The sequence below is a fragment of the Engystomops pustulosus genome, chromosome 4 (assembly GCF_040894005.1).
Source record: "Engystomops pustulosus chromosome 4, aEngPut4.maternal, whole genome shotgun sequence".
NCBI classification, from domain to species: Eukaryota; Metazoa; Chordata; class Amphibia; order Anura; family Leptodactylidae; genus Engystomops; species Engystomops pustulosus.
In genome coordinates, this window is record NC_092414.1 from 1,392,672 (window position 1) to 1,404,309 (window position 11,638).

The window sequence follows — 11,638 nt, forward strand, 5'->3', positions numbered from 1 at the left end:
GAGTGCGAGGGGGAGAACAGAAAAAAATAATCGGACACTTCTCTGTACTGACTCTCCCCTCTACCTGCTCTTCTATCCTGATACACAGGACTCTTCTCTGTACTGACTCTCCCCTCTACCTGCTCTTCTATCCTGATACACGGGGACACTTCTCTGTACTGTCTCCCCCTCTCCCTGCTCTTTTATCCTTCTACACAGGGACACTTCTCTGTACTGTATCTCCCCTCTCCCTGCTCTTCTATCCTGATACACAGGACACTTCTCTGTACTGACTCTCCCCTCTCCCTGCTCTTCTATCCTGCTACATGGGGACACTTCTCTGTACTGTCTCTCCCCTCTCCCTGCTCTTCTTTCCTGCTACACGGGACACTTCTCTGTACTGTCTCTCCCCCTTTCCCGGCTCTTCTATCCTGCTACACAGGACACTTCTCTGTACTGTCTCTCCACTCTCCCTGCTCGTCTCTCCTGCTACACAGGGACACTTCTCTGCACTGTCTCTCCCCCTGTCCCTACTCTTCTATCCTGCTACATGGGGACACTCCTCTGTACAGTTTCTCCCCCTCTTCCTGCTCTTCTATCCTGATACACAGTGACACTTCTCTGTACTGTCTCTCCCCCTCTCCCTGCTCTTCTATCCTGCTACACGGGACACTTCTCTGCACTGTTTCTCCCCCTCTCCCTGCTCTTCTATCCTGCTACATGGACACTTCTCTGTACTGTCTCTCCCCCTGTCCCTACTCTTCTATCCTGCTACATGGACACTTCTCTGTACTGTCTCTCCCCCTCTCTCTGCTCTTTTATCCTGCTACATGGGGACACTTCTCTGTCCCGTCTCTCCCCCTCTCTCTGCTCTTTTATCCTGCTACACTGGGACACTTCTCTGTCCCGTCTCCTCCCTCTCCCTGCTCTTCTATCCTGCTACACGGACACTTCTCTGTACTGTCTCTCCCTGCTCTTCTATCCTGCTTCATGGGGACACTTCTCTGTACTGTCTCTCCCCCTCTCCCTGCTCTTCTATCCTGCTACACGGGCCACTTCTCTGTACTGTCTCTCCCCCTCTCCCTGCTCTTCTATCCTGCTTCATGGGGACACTTCTCTGTACTGTCTCTCCCCCTCTCCCTGCTCTTCTATTCTGCTTCATTGGGACACTTCTCTGTACTGTCTCTACCCCTCTCCCTGCTCTTCTATCCTGCTACACGGGACACTTCTCTGTACTGTCTCTCCTCCTCTCCCTGCTCTTCTATCCTGCTTCATGGGACACTTCTCTGTACTGTCTCTCCCCCTCTCCCTGCTCTTCTATCCTGCTACACGGGACACTTCTCTGTACTGTCTCTCCCCCTCTCCCTGCTCTTCTATTCTGCTTCATTGGGACACTTCTCTGTACTGTCTCTACCCCTCTCCCTGCTCTTCTATCCTGCTACACGGGACACTTCTCTGTACTGTCTCTCCTCCTCTCCCTGCTCTTCTATCCTGCTTCATGGGACACTTCTCTGTACTGTCTCTCCCCCTCTCCCTGCTCTTCTATCCTGCTACACAGGACACTTCTCTGTACTGTCTCTCCACTCTCCCTGCTCGTCTCTCCTGCTACACAGGGACACTTCTCTGTACTGTCTCTCCCCCTGTCCCTACTCTTCTATCCTGCTACATGGGGACACTCCTCTGTACAGTTTCTCCCCCTCTTCCTGCTCTTCTATCCTGATACACAGTGACACTTCTCTGTACTGTCTCTCCCCCTCTCCCTGCTCTTCTATCCTGCTACACGGGACACTTCTCTGCACTGTTTCTCCCCCTCTCCCTGCTCTTCTATCCTGCTACATGGACACTTCTCTGTACTGTCTCTCCCCCTGTCCCTACTCTTCTATCCTGCTACATGGACACTTCTCTGTACTGTCTCTCCCCCTCTCTCTGCTCTTTTATCCTGCTACATGGGGACACTTCTCTGTCCCGTCTCTCCCCCTCTCTCTGCTCTTTTATCCTGCTACACTGGGACACTTCTCTGTCCCGTCTCCACCCTCTCCCTGCTCTTCTATCCTGCTACACGGACACTTCTCTGTACTGTCTCTCCCCCTCTCCCTGCTCTTCTATCCTGCTTCATGGGGACACTTCTCTGTACTGTCTCTCCCCCTCTCCCTGCTCTTCTATCCTGCTACACGGGCCACTTCTCTGTACTGTCTCTCCCCCTCTCCCTGCTCTTCTATCCTGCTTCATGGGGACACTTCTCTGTACTGTCTCTCCCCCTCTCCCTGCTCTTCTATTCTGCTTCATTGGGACACTTCTCTGTACTGTCTCTACCCCTCTCCCTGCTCTTCTATCCTGCTACACGGGACACTTCTCTGTACTGTCTCTCCTCCTCTCCCTGCTCTTCTATCCTGCTTCATGGGACACTTCTCTGTACTGTCTCTCCCCCTCTCCCTGCTCTTCTATCCTGCTACACGGGACACTTCTCTGTACTGTCTCTCCCCCTCTCCCTGCTCTTCTATCCTGCTTCATGGGGACACTTCTCTGTACTGTCTCTTCCCCTCTCCCTGCTCTTCATTCTTGCTACACTTCTCTGTACTGTATCTCTTTCTCTCCCTGCTCTTTCATCCTGCTACACAGCGACGCTTATGGTCTCTTCCATTCCCTAATCTACTATGCTGCTACACAGGACACTTCTCTGTACCGTCTCTTACCATCTCTGCTCTTCTATTCTGCTAATCCGGGAAACCTCTATATCTTGTGTCTACCCATATCCCTACTCTTCTATCCTGCTTCATGGAGACACTTCTCTGTACTGTCTCTTCCCCTCTCCCTGCTCTTCATTCTTGCTACATTTCTCTGTACTGTATCTCTTTCTCTCCCTGCTCTTCTCTCCTGCTACACGGACACTTCTCTGTACTGTCTCCCCCTCTCCCTACTCTTCTATCCTGCTACACAGGACACTTCTCTGTTCTATCTCTCCCCCTCCCCCTGCTCTTCTATCCTGCTACACAGGGACATTTCTCTGGACTGTCTCTCCCCCTCTCCCTACTCTTCTATCCTGCTACACAGGACACTTCTCTGTACTGTCTCTCCTCCTCTCCCTTCTCTTATAACCTGCTACACAGGGACACTTCTCTGTACTGTCTCTCCCCCTCCCCCTGCTCTTCTATCCTGCTACACAGGGACACTTCTCTGTACTGTCTCTCCTCCTCTCCCTGCTCTTATAACCTGCTACACATGACACTTCTCTGTACTGTCTCTCCCCTCCCCCTACTCTTCTATCCTGCTACACAGGACACTTCTCTGTACTGTCTCTCCCCCTCTCCCTGCTCTTCTATCCTGCTACACAGGGACATTTCTCTGCACTGTCTCTCCCCCTCTCCCTACTCTTCTATCCTGCTACACAGGACACTTCTCTGTACTGTCTCTCCTCCTCTCCCTTCTCTTATAACCTGCTACACAGGGACACTTCTCTGTACTGTCTCTCCCCCTCCCCCTGCTCTACTATCCTGCTACACAGGGACACTTCTCTGTACTGTCTCTCCTCCTCTCCCTGCTCTTATAACCTGCTACACATGACACTTCTCTGTACTGTCTCTCCCCTCCCCCTACTCTTCTATCCTGCTACACATGACACTTCTCTGTACTGTCTCTCCCTCTCTCCCTGCTCTTCTATCCTGCTACACAGGGACACTTCTCTGTACTGTCTCTCCTCCTCTCCCTGCTCTTATAACCTGCTACACATGACACTTCTCTGTACTGTCTCTCCCCCTCTCTGCTCTTCTATACTGCTACACAGGACACTTCTCTGTACTGTCTCTCCACCTCTCCCTGCTCTTCTATCCTGCTACACAGGACACTTCTCTGTACTGTCTCTCCCTCTCCCTGCTCTTCTATCCTGCTACACATGACACTTCTCTGTACTGTCTCTCCCACTCTCTGCTCTTCTATACTGCTACACAGGACACTTCTCTGTACTGTCTCTCCCCCTCTCCCTGCTCTTCTATCCTGCTACACACTGTCTCTCTATAATCTTATATACTACTAACTTTATGTACTGTCTCCCCCACACACTTTTTCTATCCTGATCTGGTCTAAACAAAGACTGCATGAGGTGTAAACACTGTCTGAACTCTGCTGCTGTACTATACAGGGGATACACTGCTCTGCTGCTGTACTATACAGGGGATACACTGCTCTGCTGCTGTACTATACAGGGGATACACTGCTCTGCTGCTGTACTATACAGCGGATACACTGCTCTGCTGCTGTACTATACAGGGGATACACTGCTCTGCTGCTGTACTATACAGGGGATACACTGCTCTGCTGCTGTACTATACAGGGGATACACTGCTCTGCTGCTGTACTATACAGGGGATACACTGCTCTGCTGCTGTACTATACAGGGGATACACTGCTCTGCTGCTGTACTATACAGGGGATACACCGCTCTGCTGCTGTACTATACAGGGGATACACTGCTCTGCTGCTGTACTATACAGGGGATGCACCGCACTGCTGCTGTACTATACAGGGGATACACCGCTCTGCTGCTGTACTATACAGGGGATACACCGCTCTGCTGCTGTACTATACAGGGGATACACTGCTCTGCTGCTGTACTATACAGGGGATACACTGCTCTGCTGTACTATACAGGGGATACACCGCTCTGCTGCTGTACTATACAGGGGATACACCGCTCTGCTGCTGTACTATACAGGGGATACACCGCTCTGCTGCTGTACTATACAGGGGATACACCGCTCTGCTGCTGTACTATACAGGGGATACACCGCTCTGCTGCTGTACTATACAGGGGATACACTGCTCTGCTGCTGTACTATACAGGGGATACACTGCTCTGCTGCTGTACTATACAGGGGATACACCGCTCTGCTGCTGTACTATACAGGGGATACACCGCTCTGCTGCTGTACTATACAGGGGATACACCGCTCTGCTGCTGTACTATACAGGGGATACACTGCTCTGCTGCTGTACTATACAGGGGATACACTGCTCTGCTGCTGTACTATACAGGGGATACACTGCTCTGCTGCTGTACTATACAGGGGACACACCGCTCTGCTGCTGTACTATACAGGGGATACACTGCACTGCTGCTGTACTATACAGGGGATACACCGCTCTGCTGCTGTACTATACAGGGGATACACTGCTCTGCTGCTGTACTATACAGGGGATACACTGCTCTGCTGCTGTACTATACAGGGGATACACTGCACTGCTGCTGTACTATACAGGGGATACACTGCTCTGCTGCTGTACTATACAGGATATACACTGCTCTGCTGCTGTACTATACAGGGGATACACTGCTCTGCTGCTGTACTATACAGGGGATGCACCGCTCTGCTGCTGTACTATACAGGAGATACACTGCACTGCTGTACTATACAGGGGATACACTGCTCTGCTGCTGTACTATACAGGGGGATACACTGCTCTGCTGCTGTACTATACAGGGGATACACCGCTCTGCTGCTGTACTATACAGGGGATACACTGCTCTGCTGCTGTACTATACAGGGGATACACTGCTCTGCTGCTGTACTATACAGGGGATACACTGCTCTGCTGCTGTACTATACAGGGGATACACTGCACTGCTGTACTATACAGGGGATACACTGCTCTGCTGCTGTACTATACAGGGGGATACACTGCTCTGCTGCTGTACTATACAGGGTATACACTGCTCTGCTGCTGTACTATACAGGGTATACACTGCTCTGCTGCTGTACTATACAGGGGATACACTGCGCTGCTGCTGTACTATACAGGGGATACACTGCACTGCTGTACTATACAGGGGATACACTGCTCTGCTGCTGTACTATACAGGGGGATACACTGCTCTGCTGCTGTACTATACAGGGGATACACCGCTCTGCTGCTGTACTATACAGGGTATACACTGCTCTGCTGCTGTACTATACAGGGGATACACTGCGCTGCTGCTGTACTATACAGAGGATACACCGCTCTGCTGCTGTACTATACAGGGGATACACTGCTCTGCTGCTGTACTATACAGGGGATACACCGCTCTGCTGCTGTACTATACAGGGTATACACTGCTCTGCTGCTGTACTATACAGAGGATACACCGCTCTGCTGCTGTACTATACAGGGGATACACTGCTCTGCTGCTGTACTATACAGGGGATACACCGCTCTGCTGCTGTACTATACAGGGGATACACCGCTCTGCTGCTGTACTATACAGGGGACACACCGCTCTGCTGCTGTACTATACAGGGGATACACTGCTCTGCTGCTGTACTATACAGGGGATACACTGCTCTGCTGCTGTACTATACAGGGGATACACTGCTCTGCTGCTGTACTATACAGGGGATACACTGCTCTGCTGCTGTACTATACAGGAGATACACCGCTCTGCTGCTGTACTATACAGGGGATACACCGCTCTGCTGCTGTACTATACAGGGGATACACCGCTCTGCTGCTGTACTATACAGGGGATACACCGCTCTGCTGCTGTACTATACAGGAGATACACCGCTCTGCTGCTGTACTATACAGGGGATACACCGCTCTGCTGCTGTACTATACAGGGGAAACACTGCTCTGCTGCTGTACTATACAGGGGATACACTGCTCTGCTGCTGTACTGTACAGAGGATACACCGCTCCGCTGCTGTACTATACAGGGGATACACCGCTCTGCTGCTGTACTATACAGGGGATACACCGCTCTGCTGCTGTACTATACAGGGGATACACCGCTCTGCTGCTGTACTATACAGGGGGATACACTGCTCTGCTGCTGTACTATACAGGGGATACACCGCTCTGCTGCTGTACTATACAGGGGATACACCGCTCTGCTGCTGTACTATACAGGGGGATACACTGCTCTGCTGCTGTACTATACAGGGGATGCACCGCTCTGCTGCTGTACTATACAGGGGATACACCGCTCTGCTGCTGTACTATACAGAGGATACACCGCTCTGCTGCTGTACTATACAGGGGATACACTGCTCTGCTGCTGTACTATACAGGGGATACACTGCTCTGCTGCTGTACTATACAGGGGATACACTGCTCTGCTGCTGTACTATACAGGGGATACACTGCTCTGCTGCTGTACTATACAGGGGACACACCGCTCTGCTGCTGTACTATACAGGGGATACACTGCTCTGCTGCTGTACTATACAGGGGACACACCGCTCTGCTGCTGTACTATACAGGGGATACACTGCTCTGCTGCTGTACTATACAGGGGATACACTGCCCTGCTGCTGTACTATACAGAGGATACACTGCTCTGCTGCTGTACTATACAGGCGATACACTGTTCTGCTGCTGTACTATACAGCGGATACACTGCTCTGCTGCTGTACTATACAGGGGATACACTGCTCTGCTGCTGTACTATACAGGGGATACACCGCTCTGCTGCTGTACTATACAGGGGATACACCGCTCTGCTGCTGTACTATACAGGGGATACACTGCTCTGCTGCTGTACTATACAGGGGATACACTGCTCTGCTGCTGTACTATACAGGGGACACACCGCTCTGCTGCTGTACTATACAGGGGATACACCGCTCTGCTGCTGTACTATACAGAGGATACACCGCTCTGCTGCTGTACTATACAGGGGATACACTGCTCTGCTGCTGTACTATACAGGGGATACACTGCTCTGCTGCTGTACTATACAGGGGATACACCGCTCTGCTGCTGTACTATACAGGGGATACACTGCTCTGCTGCTGTACTATACAGGGGATGTACATTATAATCAGTGATGTCTCTGGGTTATTACAGGTTTATCAGAGCTGCTCCTGCATTGAGTCCATGGGTTTCCCCTCAGTAAATTCCTCCGTGGTCCTCGGCTCGTGTCCTCGTGGCGACGGCTGTGACACAATGTTTATTAGTTACATTGTTGTGCAAGGATTGATACTTTTAACATATTCCAGTGGCATTACTCCGGCCTATGTCATTCTCCTGTGGTGAGTCCTCGCAGATCTCAGATACTGGGGAGCAGCACTATCTGTATATACAGGGAGATACTAGGAGGCAGTACTATCTGTATATACAGGGAGATACTAGGAGGCAGTACTATCTGTATATACAGGGAGATACTGGGGAGCAGCACTATCTGTATATACAGGGAGATACCAGGGAGCAGCACTATCTGTATATACAGGGAGATACTAGGAGGCAGTACTATCTGTATATACAGGGAGATACTGGGGAGCAGCACTATCTGTATATACAGGGAGATACTGGGGAGCAGCACTATCTGTATATACAGGGAGATACTGGGGAGCAGCACTATCTGTATATACAGGGAGATACTAGGAGGCAGTACTATCTGTATATACAGGGAGATACTAGGAGGCAGTACTATCTGTATATACAGGGAGATACTAGGGGGCAGCACTATCTGTATATACAGGGAGATACTGGGGAGCAGCACTATCTGTATATACAGGGAGATACTGGGGAGCAGCACTATCTGTATATACAGGGAGATACTGGGGAGCAGCACTATCTGTATATACAGGGAGATACTAGGGAGCAGTACTATCTGTATATACAGGGAGATACCAGGGAGCAGCACTATCTGTATATACAGGGAGATACCAGGGAGCAGCACTATCTGTATATACAGGGAGCAGCACTATCTGTATATACAGGGAGATACCAGGGAGCAGCACTATCTGTATATACAGGGAGATACTAGGAGGCAGCACTATCTGTATATACAGGGAGATACTAGGAGGCAGTACTATCTGTATATACAGGGAGATACTGGGGAGCAGCACTATCTGTACATACAGGGAGATACTGGGGAGCAGCACTATCTGTATATACAGGGAGATACTGGGGAGTAGCACTATCTGTACATACAGGGAGATACTGGGGAGCAGCACTATCTGTACATACAGGGAGATACTGGGGAGTAGCACTATCTGTACATACAGGGAGATACTGGGGAGCAGCACTATCTGTATATACAGGGAGATACTGGGGAGCAGCACTATCTGTATATACAGGGAGATACTGGGGAGCAGCACTATCTGTATATACAGGGAGATACTGGGGAGCAGCACTATCTGTATATACAGGGAGATACTGGGGAGCAGCACTATCTGTATATACAGGGAGATACTGGGGAGCAGCACTATCTGTATATACAGGGAGATACTGGGGAGCAGCACTATCTGTATATACAGGGAGATACTGGGGAGCAGCACTATCTGTATATACAGGGAGATACTGGGGAGCAGCACTATCTGTATATACAGGGAGATACTGGGGAGCAGCACTATCTGTATATACAGGGAGATACTAGGAGGCAGTACTATCTGTATATACAGGGAGATACTGGGGAGCAGCACTATCCGTATATACAGGGAGATACTGGGGAGCAGCACCATCTGTATATACAGGGAGATACTGGGGAGCAGCAGTATCTGTATATACAGGGAGATACTGGGGAGCAGCACTATCTGTATATACAGGGAGATACTGGGGAGCAGCACTATCTGTATATACAGGGAGATACTGGGGAGCAGCACTATCCGTATATACAGGGAGATACTGGGGAGCAGCACTATCTGTATATACAGGGAGATACCGGGGAGCAGCACTATCTGTATATACAGGGAGATACTAGGAGGCAGTACCATCTGTATATACAGGGAGATACTAGGAGGCAGTACCATCTGTATATACAGGGAGATACTAGGAGGCAGTACCATCTGTATATACAGGGAGATACTAGGAGGCAGTACCATCTGTATATACAGGGAGATACTAGGAGGCAGTACCATCTGTATATACAGGGAGATACTAGGAGGCAGTACCATCTGTATATACAGGGAGATACTAGGAGGCAGTACCATCTGTATATACAGGGAGATACTAGGAGGCAGTACCATCTGTATATACAGGGAGATACTAGGAGGCAGTACCATCTGTATATACAGGGAGATACTAGGAGGCAGTACCATCTGTATATACAGGGAGATACTAGGAGGCAGTACCATCTGTATATACAGGGAGATACTGGGAGGCAGTACCATCTGTATATACAGGGAGATACTAGGAGGCAGTACTATCTGTCTAGACTTCCCTTGGAGCTTGCAGTGGTAGTTGGAGGCTAATACCTGCTGATCTGTAGGTCGTCCTTTGTGTAGATGTGATGGATGATTGTCGTTGCCTCTTTATACCTCTGCAGGTGCCTCCCTTCAGAGCTGAAATCCCTGGGGGTTGGGGTCTACATGTTACTCATCAGGACATTAGGTGAGTGGACATCTTGGTGGTAACGTGTGTCGCCTTGCAGGAAGCCCTAGTGTCATCTAATCCTGTGTCCTCTTCTTCTACAGCCGGAATCCCATCTCCTATTTACTTTGGGGCTCTCATCGATAGAACCTGCCTGAAGTGGGGGACCACACCATGCGGAGGGCGGGGGGCTTGTCGCATGTATGACAACCACTCCTACAGGTAACGAGGCATAAAGCTCACCAAAATCAGGCTCAGCCGGGTCTGTGACACAATGGATCATGTCCCTCCTTCCTCTCCTGCAGGAACACCTTCCAGGGACTCATCAATGGGATCTGGGCCTCGTCCTTCATCTTCTTCCTCTGCTTTATATCTATGGTGAAGAAGAAGTATCCAGCGAAGAAAGGGAACGAGGCCAATAGACTGATGCACCCCAAAGATTGTGGGAAAGGGGCAAATGATGCCTCTGAAATATAGAAAGAGACTTATTTAGTGACCCCCAACCCAAGATCATGAGATCTCCATCTGCATGGTCAGGGGGTTGTGCCTCCTACATGTCACCTAAGAGCGGCTAAAAGGTGACACCCATCCCTACAGGCACAAGATGTGTCCCATCCTCTTGGCCATCTCCCTGCTGCCATTTCCTTTGGTGCATCTTCTCATTGATCCTGCTCTTCCACACATGCAGGCCCGGGACGAGAGGAACTTCATCCATGGACCAGAAGGAACATCCTGATTGTATTGTCCTCCTGGGCGCTCAGCAGTTCTGCACATTCCATTGTCCTTCTCTTATCAACCTTTCAGCTCGCTGGTTTCTTTATCATCTGCCACTTCTCTCGTATAGTTAGTTATACGCGACCATCCATAATATTAAAGCCATCGAACCAACGTTGTGTAGATACTAACCAACATCAAGTAAAAGGCCATCACAATACCTTAGCTCTTCCGACCCATAACTCGAGTGCTCCGGTGGCCACTGTTGGGGTCCAGGGTTGGTTTGAACTAGGTCCTACAATTTAGCATGATGTAGTTATTGAGGTGGACAGCTACAATAGCTTTACACTAGATGCTTAGTGTCCAGGGGAGAAGGTCTCCAATACTTTCAAGATTAATCCGACATGGTGGTTACTGTAGACTTGAGGGCAGCAGAACCACAGAGGATGGCCTATTTCAGTCACTTCGTGTACAGCAGGCCAAGGAATTTGGTTGTGAAAGACGCCATTACAGTGTGGCCAGACGGTGTTCACCTTAATGAGATGGGCCTGGACATATTCCTCTGTGGCTTCTGATGGTATTGAGAAGGTGGACGCTCCGGACTGTCATTAATCCCTCTCGGGTGACGATGTGGCCCCGGTTCTGTTCCTGATCTCGCTTC

At 50.1% G+C, this 11,638-nt stretch overlaps 1 protein-coding gene across 1 annotated transcript in view; it reads left to right on the forward strand.

Moving 5' to 3' along the window:
- The window catches only part of LOC140125891 (solute carrier organic anion transporter family member 1C1-like), a 33,616-nt gene extending 22,259 nt beyond the window's left edge, over positions 1–11,357 (forward strand). Inside the window, exons 12-15 of the mRNA XM_072144777.1 lie at positions 7,798–7,982; positions 10,220–10,284; positions 10,368–10,485; positions 10,569–11,357. Of these exons, the coding sequence (XP_072000878.1) occupies positions 7,798–7,982; positions 10,220–10,284; positions 10,368–10,485; positions 10,569–10,740 (540 nt within the window). The 3' untranslated portion in view covers positions 10,741–11,357. The remainder of the gene's footprint in view (positions 1–7,797; positions 7,983–10,219; positions 10,285–10,367; positions 10,486–10,568) is intronic.
- The last annotated feature ends 281 nt before the right edge of the window (positions 11,358–11,638 follow it).